This window comes from Globicephala melas, chromosome 3, assembly GCF_963455315.2.
Source record: "Globicephala melas chromosome 3, mGloMel1.2, whole genome shotgun sequence".
In the NCBI taxonomy this organism is placed as follows: Eukaryota; Metazoa; Chordata; class Mammalia; order Artiodactyla; family Delphinidae; genus Globicephala; species Globicephala melas.
The window spans coordinates 33,507,195-33,526,492 of record NC_083316.1 but is presented as its reverse complement, the minus strand read 5'-3'; the positions used below and the strand labels follow the sequence as shown (position 1 = coordinate 33,526,492).

Here is a 19,298-nt window from a genome sequence, read left to right as displayed (position 1 = left end):
AACATTGGGGTGCATGTATCTTTTTGAATTAGTGTTTTTGTTTTCTTCAGATATATACCCCAGGAGTGGGATTGCTGGATCATATGGTAGTTCTACTTTTAGTTTTCTGAGGAACCTCCATACTATTTTCCATAGTGGCTGCGCCAATTTGCATTCCCACCAGCAGTGTACAAGGGTCCCCTTTTCTCCACATCCTTGCCAACATTTGTTATTTGTAGACTTTTTTTTTTTTTTTTGTGGTACGCAGGCCTCTCACTGTTGTGGCCTCTCCCGTTGCGAAGCACAGGCTCCGGACGTGGAAGCTCAGCGGCCATGGCTCACGGGCCCAGCCGCTCTGCGGTACGTGGGATCTTCCCGGACTGGGGCACAAACCTGTGTCCCCTGCATCGGCAGGCGGACTCTCAACCACTGCGCCACCAGGGAAGCCCATATTTGTAGACTTTTTGATGATAGCCATTCTGACAGGTGTGATGTGATATCTCATTGTGGTTTTGATTTGTATTTCTCTGATGATTAGCAATGTTGAGCATCTTTTCATGTGTGTATTGGCCAGCCATGGATGGTTTTGAGATTAGGTGAACTATATAAATGGTACTTACAAGAAAAGTTAGAGATTCCCTTTACATTGTAGTAGTTTAAAAATGGCACTTTTTGGAGATTAATCCTTTGTCAGTTGCTTCGTCTGCAAATATTTTCTCCCATTCTGAGGGTTGTCTTTTCATCTTGTTTCTGGTTTCCTTTGCTGTGCAAAAGCTTTCAAGTTTCATTAGGTCCCATTTGTTTATTTTTGTTTTTATTTCCCTTTCTCTAGGAGGTGGATCAAAAAGGATCTTGCTGTGATTTATGTCATAGAGTGTTCTGCTTGTATTTTCCTCTAAGAGTTTTATAGTGTCTGGCCTTATATTTAGGATTTTTCTTTTCTTTTTTTTTTTTTTTAATATTTAGGTCTTTAATCCATTTTGAGTTGATTTTTGTGTATGGTGTTAGGGAGTGTTCTAATTTCATTCTTTTACATGTAGCTGTCCAGTTTTCCCAGCACCACTTATTGAAGAGGCTGTCTTTTCTCCATTGTATATTCTTTCCTCCTTTATCAAAGATAAGGTGACCATATGTGCGTGGGTTTATATCTGGGCTTTCTATCCTGTTCCATTGATCTATATTTCTGTTTTTGTACCAGTACCATACTGTCTTGATTACTGTAGCTTTGTAGTACAGTCTGAAGTCAGGGCGCATGATTCCTCCAGCTCCGTTTTTCTTTCTCAAGATTGCTTGGGCTATTTGGGGTCTTCTGTGTTTCACAGATTGCCAACAAACACATGAAAGGATGCTCAACGTCACTAATCATTAGAGAAATGCAAATCAGAACTGCAATGAGGTATCACCTCACACCAGTCAGAGTGGCCATCATGAGAAAATCTACAAACAGTAAATGCTGGAGAGGGTGTGGAGAAAAGGGAACCCTCTTGCACTGTTGTTGGGAATGTAAATTGATACAGCCCCTATGGAGAACAGTATGGAGGTTCCTTTAAAAATTAAAAATAGAACTACCATACCACCCTGCAATCCCACTACTGGGCATATACCCTGCGAAAACCATAATTCGAAAAGAGTCATGCACCACAATGTTCATTGTAGCACTATTTGCAGTAGCCAGGATATGGAAGCAACCTAAGTGTCCATAAACAGATGAATGGATAAAGAAGAAGTGGCACATATATATAATGGAATATTACTCAGCCATAAAAAGAAACAAAACTGAGTTATTTGTAGTGAGGTGGGTGGACCTAGAATCTATCATACAGAGTGAATTAAGTCAGAAAGAGAAAAACAAATACTGTATGCTAACACATGTACATGGAATATAAGAAAAAAAATGGTTCTGAAGAACCTAGGAGCAGGACAGGAATAAAGACGCAGTCGTAGAGAATGGACTTGAGGACACGGGAAAGGGGGAGGGTAAGCTGGGACGAAGTGAGAGAGTGGTATGGACATATATACACTACCAAATGTAAAACAGATAGATAGTGGGAAGCAGCTGCATAGCACAGGGAGATCAGCTTGGTGCTTTGTGACCACCTGGAGGGGTGGGATAGGGAGGGTGGGAGGGAGACGCAAGAGGGAGGGGATATGGGGATATATATATATACATATAGCTGATTCACTTTGTTATACAGCAGAAACTAACACACCTTTGTAAAGCATTATACTCCAATAAAGATGTTTTAAAAAAAAATGGCACTTTTACTTTATGATTCCCTGATAATCCTTTGGGTTAGACTATGTTGCGGTTGAACATTTGCTCATGTGCTGGGAAGATTTGTATTGTGGGAGTATTGTGAAAGTTAAGAAAGGATCTGGGCGGGTCCCAGCATCAGCTACGCGAAGGCTCTCGGCCTCTCGGCCTCTTGGCGTGCCGCGGCCCGCAGGCACCCAGCACATGCCCGCCCCTCCGCCACAATGCCCAAGAAGAAGGTCAGCTCCGCCGAGGAGGAGCCCGAGAGGAGATCTGTGAGGTTGTCAGTTAAACCGGCTCCCGCAAAAGTGGAAACGAAGCCAAAAAAGGCAGCAGGAAAGGATAAATCTTCAGCCAAAAAAGTGCAGACAAAAGGGAAAAGGGGAGCAAAGGGAAAACAGGCTGAAGTGGCTAACCAAGAGACTAAAGAAGACTTACCTGCAGAAAACAGAGAAACTAAAAATGAGAAGAGCCCAGACTCTGATGAAGCAGGAGAGAACGAAGCAACTCTGATTCATATCACACATCCGGTCCTGTCAGCGGTCCCTGTCTCCCTGCTTGTACAATCCAGAGGAATATTCTTATCAACTATTTTGTAAATGCAAGTGTTTTAGTAGCTCTAGAAACAGTTTTAAAAAGGAGGGAATCCCACCTTATCCCATTTTTTAAGTGTAAATGCTTTTTTTTTAAGAGGTGAAATCATTTGCTGGTTGTTTTTTGGTACAACCAGAAAATAGTGGGATATTGAATATGGAAGGCTTTGATTATCTTGGGTGTCAGCTTAACATTCCACAGATGAGGGGTAGCTTTTATATCCTATAATACAAAGCATACTAAATGGCAGTTTGGAGTCAGTTGTGCATTTAATGTCTTAAACACTTGAAATTACTTCTTTTCCCATGTTGTTTTTGGTTGAATTGTTTCCTAAAGCAAACCACTCACTCCTTGATCTTGGCTCTCCTGGTCAGAATTTTGTGTACTCTGTAACATCTTTGGTTGTGGTAGTCCAGGTCTTCTCGTAACTTTGTTAATGTGCTCTGAACGATTGACAATTTGAGTATGTAGTGTATATGATATTAAATTGTGAATTAGTGGGACTTACGATGTAACAGCATATCAGTATTTGAAGATATTGGTACTTGATACCCTGCCAAGGAAAATTTGCCTCCAAATTTTAAGCTGGAAAGTCACTGGAATAACTGTTCAGAAAAGAATCACAACTACATGATTTTTTAGATTTTTGGTACGTATGTTAAGAAATGTATACAATTTAGGAACTTCCCTGGTGGCACAGTGGTTAAGAATCTGCCTGCCAATGCAGGGGACACGGGTTCAAGCCCTGGTCCGGGAAGATCCCATGTGCCTCGGAGCGACTAATCCTGTGCACCACAACTACTGAGCCTGCACTCTAGAGCCCGTGCACCACAACTGCTGAGTCCGTGTGCCACAACTACTGAAGCCCACGCGCCTGGACCCCATGCTCTGCAACAAGAGAAGCCACCGCAGTGAGAAGCCTGCGCACAGCAAAGAAGAGTAGCCCCCGCTTGCCGCAACTAGAGAAAGCCCGCGCCCAGCAGCAAAGATACAACACAGCCAAGAAAAAAAAGAATTGTATACAATTTAAATATCTGTGCTGATCCTCAAAACAACCAGTAAAATCTCAATTATGAAAAAAAAAAAAGGAAAGGATCTGGACAAAATGGAAGGTGAACTTAGGTGGTAAGTTACATTCTTGAAAGGGACTGAGTTAGGACTCTGATTTAAACACTTTTCTTTGAGTCTTATTTAACAAAGACTTTTTCTTCTATTGTGAAATATCTGTATAACCTAACCTTAAATTTAATATTATTAACTAAAATATTTAAGCAAAGTAGCAAATGCTTAAAAAATTCAAAATAATGAGGAACCACCCCATCCCCTGTCCACCCCTCTCAGCTGCAGGGGGTTTCATGGGGCAGAAGATCCCTTCACTCATTGTCTTGGTTGGCTTGGTGGGGAAAAAAATGTTAAATTGTTGAAAACCATTGGACCCGATGATCTGTAAGGTTCTCTTTAGTTCTAAAATTCTAAACTTCTTATTGTTAAATCGTCAAGAGCACATATTAAGTGAGGAGCAAACAATGTGTCTTTTTTTTCTTTTAGAAAAAATAATTATCTCATTCCTCCCGTGATTAAAAACCTGCAGTGGTTCCTAGTCCTTGGGGGTTTTTAAAGGATGGTCAGGCTCGGCTCCTTCCTAAGTCCCAGATCAAGCAGGAAAGTCTATTGAGATTGGAATAATGAGAATAATTCTTTGTTTAAAATAATGTTTTAAATACAAGGAGTTTAAAATATCAATGCTGAGTTTTCAATTTGGAAATAGTAAAAAATATTATATTAGTCTGCCAGCGCTGCCATAACAAAAATATTGCAGACTGAATGGCTTTGACAACAGAAATTTATTTTCTCACAGTCTAGAGGCTAAAAGTCTGAGATTAAGGTTTGGTTTCTTCTGAGGCCTCTCTCCTTAGCATGCAGATGGCTGCCTTCGCTCACTGTCCTCACATGGTTTCCTGTGTGTACCTCTGCTGTTTCTCTGTGTATCCATATTTCCTCCTAAAGGCACACTTGTCAGGTTGGATCAGGACCTACCCCAACTGTTTCATTTTAACTTAGTCATCTCTTTAAAGGCCTTATTTCCAAATACTATCACATTCTGAGGTACTAGGGATTAGGACTTCAACATATGAATTTGGGGAGAGACACAATTCAGCTCATGAAGGATTTCTTGTTATCATTACCCTTGATTTTCAGCTGGTAATTATGAAGATTACCAGGGAAAGCTCTTTGATATTGGTCTTACAAACTATGTTCTAATTTAGAAGAGAACATTTTCTTCCTGAAAAACTAAAACTCTCAATCACTTATTTAAAATTGAAAAAAAATTTTGTTTTGAAAAGTAATACATGTATATGTTAAAATGTCAAATAGTGCTAAGAGGTCTATTTATAAAACAATTTCCTACCCCCACTTTCAACTCTTAGCTGTTTCTTCTTGTATTTATCTTTTCAAAAAATTTTTAAATTTTTTATTTATTTTATTTTAATTTATTTATTTTATTTTTGGCTGCATTGGGTCTCCATTGCTGCGCACGGGCTTTCTCTAGTTGCGGCGAGCAGGGGCTACTCTTCATTGCAGTGTGGTGGCTTCTCTTGTTGCAGAGCACGGGCTCTAGGCACGCAGGCTTCAGTAGTTGTAGCACGTGGGCTCAGTAGTTGTGGCTCGCGGGCGGTAGAGCACAGGCTTAGTAGTTGTGGCGCACAGGCTTTGTTGCTCCACGGCATGTGGGATCTTCCTGGACGAGGTCTCGAACCCGTGTCCCCTGCATTGGCAGGTGGATTCTTAACCACTGTGCCACCAGGGAAGCCCTGTTTTTTTAAAACTTCCACATTTCTATTTGATAATGCATGCATAAAAGTTATCTTAATTCTTGTTGACAGACTTTTTGTTAAATTCTTATTATGGTTGATGAGGATTTTAGTTCGTTCTTAAGTTATTTTATTTTTATATTGAGGTATAGTTGATTTACAGTATTATATTAGTTTCCAATGTACAACATAGTGATTCAAAATTTTTATAGATTATACTTCATTTATAGTTATTATAAAATATTGGTCATATTCTCTGTGCTGTATAACATATCCTTGTAGCTTATTTATTTTATGCATAGTAGTTTGTACCTCTTTATCCCCTATCCCTATCTTGCCCTTACCCAATTCCCTCTCCTCACTGGTAACCACTGGTTTGTTCTCTTTACCTGTGAGTTTGTTTCTTTTTTGTTATATTCACTAGTTTTATTTTATTAAAATTTTTAAAAAAAATTTTATTGAAGTATACTTGATTTACAATACTGTGTTAGTTTTAGGCATATAGCAAAGTGTTGTGGATATATATATACATATATTCTTTTCCATTGTAAGTTATTATAAGATATTGAGTATAGTTCCCTGTGCTGTACAGTAAATCCTTGTTGTTTATCTATTTTATATATAGTGGTATCTGTTAATCCCATACTCCTAATTTATCCCTTCCCATCCTTTCCCCTTGGGTAACCATAAGTTTGTTTTCTATGTCTGTGAATCTGTTTCTGTTTTTTAAAAAAGTTCATTTTTATTATTTTTCGATTCCGCATACAAGTGATATCGTATAATATTTGTCTTTCTCTGTCTGACTTCATTCAATATGATAATCTCTTAAGTCCATCCATGTTGCTGCAAATGGCATTATTCTTTTTTATGGCTGAGTAATGTTCCTCTGTGTGTGTGTGTGTGTGTGTGTGTGTGTGTGTGTGTGTGTGTGTATCACATCTTCTTTATCCATTCATCTGTTGATGGACACTTAGCTTGCTTCCATGTCTTGGCTATTGTAAATAGTGCTGCTATGAACGTTGGGGTGCATGTATCTTTTCTTCTTCTTTTTTAAAATTTTTTCTGGCCTTTTGGGAACAGTGTCATCTTAGGAGGAACTTGCCTTTCTCATCTTATGCTTTTTTTAAAAAAAAATAAATTTATTTATTTATTTTTGGCTGCGTTGGGTCTTTGTTGCTGTGTGTGGGTTTTCTCTAGTTGCAGCAAGCGGGGTCTACTCTTCATTGCGGTGTGCAGGCTTCTCATTGCGGTGGCTTCTGTTGTTGCGGAGCATGGGCTCTAGGCGTGTGGGCTTCAGTAGTTGTGGCGCACGGGCTTAGCTGCTCTGCGGCATGTGGGATCTTCCCGGACCAGGGCTCGAACCTGTGTCTCCTACATTGGCAGGCAGATTCTTAACCACTGTGCCACCAGGGAAGTCTGCATGTATCTTTTTGAATTAGAGTTTTCATCTTTTCTGGATGTATGCCTAGGAGTGGGATTGCTGGATCATATGGTAGTTCAATTTTTAGTTGTTTTAGGACCTTCCTACTGTTTTCCATGGTGGCTGCACTGATCTACAGTCCCACTAGTAGTGTAAGAGGGTTCCCTTTTCTCCACACCCTCTCCTGCATTTATTATTTGTAGATGTTTTGATGATGGCCACGGTGTGAGGTGATACCTCATTGCAGTTTTGAATTGCATTTCTCTAATAATTAGAGATGTTGAACATCTTTTCATGTGCCTATTGGCCATCTGTGTCTTTGGAGAAATTTCTATTTAGGTCTTCTGCCATTGTTTGATTGGCTTGTTTATATATATATATATATATATATATATATATATATATATATAGGCTTGTTTATATTTTTGATATTGAGAGAGCTGTTTGTATAGTTTGGAAATTAAGCCCTTATTGGTCTCATCATTTGAAGATATTTTCTCCCAGTGCTTAGGTTGTCTTTTCATTTCCTTTGCTGTTCAAAAGTGTATACGTTTGATTAGGTCCCATTTGTTTATTTTTGCTTTTATTTCTTTTGCCTTGGGCTGATCTAAGAAAATATTGCCATGATTTATGTCAAAGAATATTTTGCCTATGTTCTCTGCTAGGGAGTTTTATGGTATTATGTCTTGTATTTAAGTCTTTAAGCCATTTAGAGTTTACTTTTGTGTATGGTGTGAGGGAGTGTTTGAACTTCATTGATTTACATGAAGCTGTCTGGCTTTCCCAACACCACTTGCTGAGGAGACTGTCTGTCTGACTTACTTCACTAAGCGTAATAACCTCCAGGTCAAAGATTTTAGTTCTTTTGTACCTTTTCCTCTACACCCTCATTCTCTTAATATAATTATGTCACACTTTTAAAAAAATCCATATTTGGTGTTTTCATAATTGTGACTGTGTAAAAACTATCTGCTAAGCCAATACTATGACTATATTTACTTAAAGAACTTTTCATTTTTCCTGGAGTTATTAATTTACCTCACTTTTTCATTTGCTTAGTTTTCGTCTAACCTAAGGCTAAATTCTCCACATCTTCAAATGCTTCTGTAAGATCTTTCTCAATGTAACATTACGTACTTTCAAACCTGTCAGATAATTTATCTGTCTATTCTTTTTTCTCCCTAGAAATAACCATCCTGGATTCTCTGCAACATTTCTGTCTGGATTTGTTGCCTTCCAGCCTTCTACATAGCTGTTACCTATGACTTTGCTTCATTACCTTATTGGGGATTCTCTTCTTTTTCTCCTATATTGGATCTCTTCTTACTGAATACCATCTTGGTTTCTTTTTATTTATTTATTATTTAAAGAAAAATTTTTTTAGTTTTAATTTTCTTTTTGAATTTTCATTTATTTTTTATACAGCAGGTTCTTATTAGTTATCCATTTTATACATATTAGTGTATACATGTCAATCCCAATCTCGCAATTCATCACACCACCCCCTCCCCACTACTTTCCCCCCTTGGTAGCCGTAAGTTTGTTCTCTACATCTGTGTCTCAATTTCTGCCCTGCAAACCAGTTCATCTGTACCATTTTTCTAGGTTCCACATATATGCATTAATATATGATATTTGTTTTTCTCTTTCTGACTTACTTCACTGTGTAAGACAGTCTCTAGATCCATCCACGTCTCTACAAATGACCCAATTTCGTTCCTTTTTATGGCTGAGTAATATTCCACTGTATATATGTACCACATCTTCTTTATCCATTCGTCTGTCGATGGGCATTTAGGTTGCTTCCATGACCTGGCTGTTGTAAATAGTGCTGCAATGAACATTGGGGTGCATATGTCTTTTTGAATTATGGTTTTCTCTGGGTATATGCCCAGTAGTTGGATTGCCTGGGTCATATGGTAATTCTATTTTTAGTTTTTTAAGGAACCTCCATACTGTTCTCCATAGTGGCTGTATCAATTTACATTCCCACCAACAGTGCAAGAGGGTTTCCTTTTCTCCACACCTCTCCAGCATTTGTTGTTCATAGATATTCTGATGATGCCCATTCTAAATGGTGTGAGGTGATACCTCATTGTAGTTTTGATTTGCATTTCTCTAATCATTAGTGATGTTGAGCAGCTTTTCATGTGCTGCTTGGCCATCTGTATGTCTTCTTTGGAGAAATGTCTATTTAGGTCTTCTGCCTATTTATTTATTTATTTATAGCTGTGTTGGGTCTTTGTTGCTGCGTGCGAGCTTTCTCTAACTGTGTTGAGTGGGGGCTACTCTTCACTGCAGTGTGCGGGCTTCTTATTATGGTGGCTTCCCTTGTTGGGGAGCATGGGCTCTAGGCACGCGGGCTTCAGTAGTTGTGGCACGTGGGCTCAGTAGTTGTGGCACGCGGGCTTTGGTATTTGTGGCTTGCAGGCTCTAGAGTGCAGGCTCAGTAGTTGTGGCGCACAGGCTTAGTTGCTCCGTGGCATGTGGGATCCTCCCGGACCAGGGCTCGAACCTGTGTCCCCTGCATTGACAGGTGGATTCTTAACCCCTGTGCCACCAGGGAAGTCCCTTCTGCCCATTTTTTGATTGGGTTATTTGTTTTTTTAATATTGAGCTGCATGAGCTGTTTATATATTTTGGAGATTAATCCTTTGTCCATTGATTCATTTGCAACTATTTTCTCCTATTCTGAGGGTTGTCTCTTTGTCGTCTGTAGTTTCCTTTGCTTTGCAAAAGCTTTTAAGTTTCATTAGGTCCCATTTGTTTATTTTTATTTTTATTTCCATTACTCTAGGAGGTGGATCAAAGATCTTGCTGTGATTTATGTCAAAGTGTTTTTCCTATGTTGTCCTCCAGTAGTTTTATAGTGTCCGGTCTTACATTTAGGTCTCTAATCCATTTTGAGTTTATTTTTGTGTATGGTGTTAGGGAGTGTTCTAATTTCATTCTTTTACATGTAGCTGTCCAGTTTTCCCAGCACCACTTATTGAAGAGACTGTCTTTTCCCCATTGTATATCCTTGCCTCCTTTGTCATAGATTAGTTGACCATAGGTGCATGGGTTTATCTCTGGGTTTTCTATCCTGTTCCATTGATCTATATTTCTGTTTTTGTGCCAGTACCATATTGTCTTGATTACTGTAGCTTTGTAGTATAGTCTGAAGTCAGGGAGTCTGATTGCTCCAGCTCCATTTTTCTTTCTCAAGATTGCTTTGGCTATCTGGGGTCTTTTGTGTCTCCATGCAAATTTTAAGATTCCTTGTTCTAGTTCTGTGAAAAATGCCACTGGTAATTTGATAGGATTGCATTGAATCTGTAGACTGCTTTGAGTAGTATAGTCATTTTCACAATATTGATTCTTTCAGTCCAAGAACATGGTATATCTCTCCATCTGATTGTGTTGTCTTTGATTTCTTTCATCAGTGTCTTATAGTTTTCTGAGTACACGTCTTTTACCTCCTGAGGTAGGTTTATTCCTAGGTATTTTATTCTTTTTGTTGAAATGGTGAATGGGAGTGTTTCCTTAATTTCTCTTTCTGATCTTTCATTGTTAGTGTATAGGAATGTAAGAGATTTCTGTGCATTAATTTTGTATCCTGCTACTTTACCAAATTCATATATTAGCTCTAGTAGTTTTCTGGTAGAGCCTTTAGGATTCTTTATGTATAGTCTCATGTCATCTGCAAACAGTGACAGTTTTACTTCTTCTTTTCCAATTTGTATTCCTTTTATTTCTTTTTCTTCTCTGATTGCCATGGCTAGGACTTCCAAAACTATGTTGAATAATAGTGGTGAGAGTGGACATACTTGTCTTGTTCCTGATCTTAGAGGGAATGCTTTCAGTTTTTCACCATTGAGAATATGTTTGCTGTGGGTTTGTTGTATATGGCCTTTATTATGTTGAGGTAGGTTCCCTCTATGCCCACTTTCTGGAGAGTTTTTATCCTAAATGGTGTTGAATTTTGTCAAAATCCTTTTCTGCATCTATTGAGATGATCATATGGTTTTTCTCCTTCAATTTGTTAATATGGTGTATCACATTGATTGATTTGCATATATTGCAAGAATCCTTGCATCCCTGGGATAAATCCCACTTGATCATGGTGTATGATCCTTTTAATGTACTGTTGGATTCTGTTTGCTAGTATTTTGTTGAGGAGTTTTGCATCTATGTTCATCAGTGGTATTGGTGTGTAATTTTCTCTTTTTGTAGTATCTTTGTCTGCTTTTGGTATCATGGTGATGGTGGCCTCATAGAAGGACTTTGGGAGTGTTCCTTCCTCTGCAAATTTTGGAAGAGATTGAGAAGGATGGGTGTTAGCTCTTCCTTTTCTAAATGTTTGATAGAATTCACCTGTGAAGCCATCTGGTCCTGGACTTTTGTTTGTTGGAATATTTTTAACCACAGTTTCAATTTCATTACTTGTGATTGGTCTGTTTGTATTTTCTATTTCTCCCTGGTTCAGTATTGGAAGGTTATACCTTTCTAAGAATTTGTCCATTTCATCCAGGTTTTCTATTTTTATTGGCACAGAGTTGCTTGTAGTAGTCTCTTGTGATGCTTTGTATTTCTGCAGTGTCTGTTGTAACTTCTCCTTTTTCATTTCTGATTTTATTGATTTGAGTCCTCTCCCTCTTTTTCTTGATGAGTCTGGGTAAAGGTTTATCAATTTTGTTTATCTTTTCAAAGAACCAGCTTTTAATTTTATTGATTGCTATTGTTTTCTTTGTTTCTGTTTCACTTATTTCTGCTCTGATCTTTTTGATTTTTTCCCTTCTACTAACTTCGGGTTTTGTTTGTTCTTCTTTCTTTAGTTCCTTCAGGTGTAAGGTTAGATGGTTTATTTGAGATTTTTCTAGTTTCTTGAGGTAGGCTTGTATTGGTATAAACTTCCCTCTTAGAACTGCTTTTGCTGCATCCCATAGGTTTTGGATCATCATGTTTTCGTTGCAATTTGTCTCTAGGTATTTTCTGATTTCCTCTTTGATTTCTTCAGTGATTTCTTGGTTATTTGGTAACGTATTGTTTGGCCTCCATGTGTTTGTGTTTTTTACGTTTTTTCCCTGTAATTGATTTATAATCTCATAGTGTTGTGGTCAGAAAAGAAGCTTGATATGATTTCAATTTTCTTAAATTTACCAAGGCTTGATTTCTGACCCAAGATGTGATCTATCCTGGAGAATGTTCTGTGTGCACTTGAGAAGAAAGTGTAATCTGCTGTTTTTCGGTGGAATGTCCTATAAATATCAATTAAATCTATCTGGTCTGTTGTGTCATTTAAAGCTTGTGTTTCCTTATTAATTTTCTGTCTGGATGATCTGTCCATTGGTATAAGTGAGGTGTTCAAATCCCCTACTATTACTGTGTTACTGTCAATTTCCTGTTTTATAGCTGTTAGCAGTTGCTTCATGTATTGAGATGTTCCTATGTTGGGTGCATATATATGTATAATTGTTATATCTTCTTCTTGGATTGATCCCTTGATCATTATGTAGTGTCGTTCCTTGTCTCTTGTAACATTCTTTTTTTTTTTTTTAACATTCTTTATTTAAAAGTCTATTTTATCTCATGTGAGTATTGCTACTCCAGCTTTCTTTTGATTTTCATTTGCATGGAATATGTTTTTCCATCCCCTCACTTTCAGTCTCTATGTGTCCCTAGGTTTGAAGTGGGTCTCTTGTAGACAGCATATATATGGGTCTTGTTTTTTTTGTTTTTAAAATTTATTTATTTTATTTATTTATTTTTGGCTGCATTGGGTCTTTGTTGCTGCGCGCAGGCTTTCTCTAGTTGTGGTGCACAGGGGCTACTCTTCTTTGCTGTGCATGGTTTTCTCATTGCGGTAGCTTCTCTTGTTGCAGAGCACGGGCTCTAGGCACACGGGCTTCAGTAGTTGTGACACTCGGGCTCTAGAGCGCAGGCTCAGTAGTTGTGGCGCACGGGCTTAATTGCTGTGTGGCATGTGGGATCTTCCTGGACTAGGGCTCGAACCCGTGTCCCCTGCATTGCCAGGCAGATTCTTAACCACTGCGTCACCAGGGAAGCCGTGGGTCTTATTTTTGTATCCATTCAGTGAGCCTGTGTCTTTTGGTTGGAGCATTTATTCCGTTCACGTTTAAGGTAATTATCGATATGTATGCTCCCATTACTATTTTCTTAATTGTTATGGATTTGTTTTTGTAGGTCCTTTTCTTCTCTTGTGTTTCTCACTTAGAGAAGTTCCTTTAGCGTATGTTGTAGAGCTGGTTTGGTGGTGCTAAATTCTCTTAGCTTTTGCTTGTCTGTAAAGCTTTTGATTTCTCTGTCAAATCTGAATGAGATCCTTGCGGGGTAGAATAATGTTGCTTGTAGGTTCTTCCCTTTCATCAGTTTAAATATATCATGCTACTCGCTTCTGGCTTGTAGAGTTTCTGCTGAGAAATCAGCTGTTGACCTTATGCGAGTTCCCTTGTATGTTATTTGTCATTTTTCCCTTGTTGCCTTCAATAATTTTTCTTTGTCTTTATTTTTTGTCAGTTTGATTACTGTTTGTCTCGGTGTGTTTCTCCTTCAGTTTATCCTACCTGGGACTCTCTGTGCTTCCTGGACTTGGGTGGCTATTTCCTTTTCTATCTTAGGGAAGTTTTCGACTGTAATTTCTTCAAATATTTTCTTGGGTCCTTTCTCTGTTTCTTCTCCTTCTGGGACCCCTATAATGCGAATGTTGTTGTATTTAATGTTGTCCCAGAGGTCTTTTAGGCTGTCTTCATTTCTTTTCATTCTTTTTTCTGTATTCTGTTCTTCGGCAGTGAATTCCACCATTCTGTCCTCCAGGTCATTTATCCGTTCTTCTGCCTCAGTTATTCTGCTATTGATTCCTTCTAGTGTATTTTTCATTTCAGTTATTGTATTGTTCATCTCTTTTTGTTTGTTCTTTAATTCTTCTAGGTGTTTGTTCTTTAATTCTTCTACGTCTTTGTTAAACATTTCTTGCATCTTCTCGATCTTTGCCTCCATTCTTTTTCCGAGGTCCTGGATCATCTTCACTATCATTATTCTGAATTCTTTTTCTGGAAAGTTGTCTATCTCCACTTTATTGTTTTTCTGGGGTTTTATCTTGTTCTTTCATCTTGTACAAAGCCCTCTGCCTTTTCATTTTGTCTGTCTTTCTGTGAATGTGGTTTTCCTTCCACAGGCTGGAGAATTGTGGTTCTTGCTTCTGCTGTCTGCCCTCTTACCATCTTGGTTTCTTTCCTGATTTTGATGGAATATTAATTCTCCACTAGTTCCTTAAGAAAGCGTGTTTAGAAGCTAAATTTTTGGAGACTTTGTCTCTGTTGAAAAATGTCTAAATTCTATTATAACCATTTATTATCTGGGTATAGCATTCAAAATTGAAAGGTAATCACTTAAAATTTTTTTCTTATTTTTCAAAACAGAAATTACATGCTCATGAACCTAAATTTTAAAGGTTCAAGAGATTATAGAGAAAGTGTGTCTAACATGAGGGTGGTTTTTGGTATGATGCAACTGTTCTGTATCTGATTATAATGGTGATTACACCAATTTCTACATGCCTTAAAATCCATAGAACTGCACAACAAAAGAAACAAGTTCAATTTGTATGTATGATAGTTTAAAAAATGAAAAGTAAATTAAGAGAATTTAAAAGTACAAAAAGGTAGAGAGGGCTTCCCGCGTGGCGCAGTGGTTAAGAACCTGCCTGCCAACGCAGGGGACACGTGTTCGAGCCCTGGTCCGGGAAGATCCCACATGCTACAGAGCAACTAAGCCCATGTGCCCCAGCTACTGAGCCTGCGCTCTAGAGCCCATGAGCCACAACTACTGAAGCCTGCGTGCCTAGAGCCCATGCTCCGCGACAAGAGAAGCCACGGCAATGAGAAGCCCGCGCACCGCAAAGCTGCAACTGGAGAAAAGCCCACACGCAGCTACAAAGACCCTGCACAGCCAAAAATAACTAACTAACTAAATAAATAAATAAAAAGGTAGAGAGCAAAAAGAAGTTTCTTTCTTTCTCTCTCCCTTAGCCTTCCAGCTTTAAACATCTAAACGTTCAGGGGTAAATCAGGCAGAATTGAAAGGAACTTGACATATATTCACCACTATGTATAAAATAGATAACTGATGAGAACCTACTGTATAGCACAGAGAATAGTACTCAATGTTCTGTGGTGACCTAAATGGGAAGGAAATGCAAAAACAAGGGATATATGTATACCTATAGCTGATTCACTTTAATGTACAGCAGAAACTAGCACAACATTGTAAAGCAGCTATACATTAGTTAAAAATTAAAAAAGAAAAAAAGAACTTGGAACTGCGCAAGTACATTTGGAGAATGCTAAGATTACTACTCTTAGAATAGTTCTAAATATGTTATTAATCAAACCTGGCGCTAATTTATTAAAATTATTTCTCCTACAGTTGGCAAACATGAATTGACTGGGCATAAAGTTGCTGTGAAGATACTCAATCGACAGAAGATTCGAAGCCTTGATGTAGTAGGAAAAATCCGCAGAGAAATTCAGAACCTCAAGCTTTTCAGGCATCCTCATATAATTAAACTGTAAGATCTGATTGTATTAAATATAGTCATATCATTTTTCATCATTTTTGTTAACCTTCTTAATCTGACAAGTGAGAAAGATGAGTGACATTGCTTTGGTCTGTTCCTGAGGGTTTTCAAATTTCTTCCTGTTCATGTATTTATCTAACCCCATTCATGGTCCCTTAAGCCTAAGTTCACATTTTGCCCTTGTGATGATCAGATGTTATCTTTCTCATTTTCGGGACTGATGCCGTTCTGATAGATAACTTTCAGTGCCCCTATTGCTGTAGAACCCACAATGATTTGCTAGTAAAAACTCCTGCCATCCAAATTTCCACATGATATCAGCTCGCCTCACTAGAGACCATAAAGTAGGGTCTCCACTCCCCCACGCTGCTTATATCTGATAAAACAAGTAACAAATCATAGACTTTCAGGAATCCAAATCCAAATAATAGAATTTCAGGAATCCGAATTTCAAAAGGCAGTAATATTACCATTGTTTTACAGCTGACAATTGTAGGATCTACAGTTAAGTTATTTACTACTCAGCTTTATTATGCAGGCTATAAATTAAAACCATTTAGGCTTTTGTATTGAACTGGTGACTCAAAATTTGTTTCACTCTCACCTCTTCTCATGTGTTGAGGTGCCATGGTTTTAAATACCATCCTTATGCTGACAGCCCTTAATATACATCTCCTGCTTTGAAACCTGTTTCCTGAATATGCACACTGCCTATTTTACATCTCCATTTGGGTGACCATGAGGCATGTGAAACTCGATCTGGCCCAAACTGAACCCTTTATTACCCTCCGGTGCCTGGTCTTCCTGGTCTTTTCACCATCTCAGTTAATATCAGTTCCTCAGGGCAGAAACTTAGGAACTATCCTTAACTTTCCTATTTCTCTCACTTCCCAACCTCCATTCCATCCCTTCCTTCAAAAACTAAGATCTCATTCTAGTTCCTTCATTATCATCAACCCAGTGTGGGCCCCCTTCACCTTTCTCATGGACTACTGCAGTAGCCACCTGCTTCCACCCTACTGCCCAGTCAGTTCTTCACATTGCTGCCATCAATTAAAGTTACCCTTTTACTTGGCCAGATCATGTGACTGCTTTGCTTAAAACCTTCAATAGCTTTCTTTCTCCTATAGAGTAAAAGCCAAAGCCTCATCATGACTTTTAAGGTTCTGTGTCCTCTGCTGTCCAGTTACCTCTTTGACCCCACATCCTGTTTCTCTCTCCCAGCTCACTCTGCTCTAGCCTTCCTACCATTGCTCAAATGTGCCAGGCAGGTTTCCCCCGAGGGCCTTTGCACTTGCTGTTCCTCTGCCTGGTTCACCTTCTTCCTAGATAATGGCATAGTTTGTTCCCTGATTTCCATTAGGCTCTGCTTAAATGTTACTTTATCAGAGAGGCCTTCCTTGAATACCCTGTATGAAAGATTTCCCTTAGTTTTGCTTTGATTCTCTTCATAGCATGTTCCACCACCTGAGATACTGTTTTTTATTCAGTGTCTGTTTCTTGGCTTCTGGAAAATAAACTCCACGAGAGCAGAGAATTTGTTTTGTTCCCTGCAGTTTTCCCAGCGTCTAGCACAGTGCCTGGTGTATTATAGGTGCTTAGTAAACACTTATTGAATGAATGAATATACATGTTTTAATACTGGTAGATAATGTTTTCTCTTACCAGGTACCAGGTCATCAGTACACCATCTGATATTTTCATGGTGATGGAATATGTCTCAGGAGGAGAGCTATTTGATTATATCTGTAAAAACGGAAGGGTAAGCAGTTCTGATTTAATCCTGTGTATATTTTGTAATTCCCCTGATCCCTTACTAGCATCAGAATATCAGAAAGCAATTCTGTTAAGAGGTCTGTTTAATAACCAGCTCCCTTAGTCATGTATTTGCCTAGAATCATAGACTATTTAGAGCTAAGAAGCGTCTTAAAGATTATCTCCTTAGCCTACTTACACAGATATGGAAACTAAGAGTCACAGTTTATTTATTTATTTTTTAAAAAATTAAATTAATTTATTTATTTACTTTTGGCTGCATTGGGTCTTCATTGCTGCATGTGGGCTTTCTCTAGCTGCAGCGAACGGGGGCTACCCTTCGTTGTGGTGCGTGGGCTTCTCATTGCGGTGGCTCCTCTTGTTGCAGAGCATGGGTTCTAGGTGCGTGGGGCTTCTGTAGTTGTGACATGTGGGCTCAGTAGTTGTGGCTCGTGGGGTCTAGAGCACAGGCTCAGTAGTTGTGGTGCATGGGCTTAGTTGCCCCGTGGCATGTGGGATCTTCCTGGACCAGGGATTGGACCCGTGTACCCTGCATTGGCAGGTGGATTCTTAACCACTGCTCCACCAGGGAAGTCCGTCATAGTTTATTTATTTTTATTTATTTACTTTTTATATTTTGGTCATACTCTGTGGCACGTGGGATCTTAGTTCCCTGACCAGGGATTGAACCTGTGCATGCTACATTGGAAGCGCAGAGTCTTAACCACTGGACCACCAGGGAAGTCTGAGACTCACAGTTTATATATATGCTCAAGGTCACATAATTTATTAATGACAGAATTGGATTGAGACTCCAGAACTCACGATCTTCAGACTTTGCTTCTTGGGCATACAAATACTTTTAATATATATCTTAAATTATGTATGTAATCCTTAAAAAATATATTATTAAATACTTAAAGATCTAGGCCTTGCTAGTCAACCCTAGTCACATTTAAATTGCATTCATTTTTTGGTTTCAGAAATCTGATGTATCTGGAATAGTAAGAACAGGCTCCATGAAGGAGGTGGGAATTAGACTTAAAGAATTTAGAGTTGGAAGGAACTTTAGAAGACATTTTGAACAGTGTCTTAAGTTACAGATACAAAAACTGAACATTGCCCCCTGCGCATACTTTTTCTTACACCCAGGGTATGTGGTGTACAAAAACCTCTTTCTGGAAGAGCCACGTCAAGCACTGAGAAGCCAATTTTTTTCCCTCCCAATCTGACATTCTTTATATCATTCACTCATTTGTTCTATGTAGCATATCCTTACTTTCATCAAAATCATTAACCAAATTAATTTTGATTTTAGCATTTCTTAACATGGTTCATTTGAATTTCAGGTATTCCACTTGTCTTTTCACTCCCCACTCCCTGCCCCCGCAATCCCGCACAAATATTCTGCCTAGAAAAATGGAAACAGACACAAATTGAATTGGCATCTTGCTTTCTTATCTTTTGTTTTTCATGTCTTAATCATTTTGCTTTACATTGTGGGGATTTTCCTCAATTTTATCTGTTGCATATTAAAATTCCAGCTGTTTTTTTTTGTGGTACGCGGGCCTCTCACTGTTGTGGCCTCTCCCGTTGCGGAGCACTGGCTCCGGACGCGCAGGCTCAGCGGCCATGGCTCACGGGCCCAGCCGCTCCGCGGCATGTGGGATCTTCCCGGACCGGGGCACGAACCCGTGTCCCCTGCATCGGCAGGCGGACTCTCAACCACTGCACCACCAGGGAAGCCAGTTGTCTTTCTTTAAATAGCCTATTTTTGTTGTTGTTGTTCCACTGAGATAATAAATGTATCTGTCTGAGGATGACAATTAGTTTAAAATTTTTTTCTTCTTCTCTTCCCTGGATTGCTTCTGTACCTTCTCTGCTCCCTGCTCCCTGTTTTTTTTT

General features: G+C 38.8%; 1 protein-coding gene and 1 pseudogene across 6 annotated transcripts in view; both read left to right on the top strand.

The window, feature by feature from the left end:
* PRKAA1 (protein kinase AMP-activated catalytic subunit alpha 1) overlaps nt 1–19,298 on the top strand; it is a 46,394-nt gene that overhangs the window by 12,218 nt on the left and 14,878 nt on the right. For 3 of the 6 annotated variants that reach the window (XM_030882035.2, XM_030882037.3, XM_030882038.3), the window contains 2 exons: nt 15,488–15,629; nt 17,307–17,400. The exons of 2 other annotated variants lie outside the window; for them this stretch is intronic. In XM_030882035.2, the coding sequence (XP_030737895.1) occupies nt 15,488–15,629; nt 17,307–17,400 (236 nt within the window). The remainder of the gene's footprint in view (nt 1–15,487; nt 15,630–17,306; nt 17,401–19,298) is intronic. One more of the 6 variants, XM_060295732.2, reaches the window with a different exon arrangement.
* Nucleotides 2,458–2,832, top strand: LOC132597065 (non-histone chromosomal protein HMG-14 pseudogene; annotated as a pseudogene).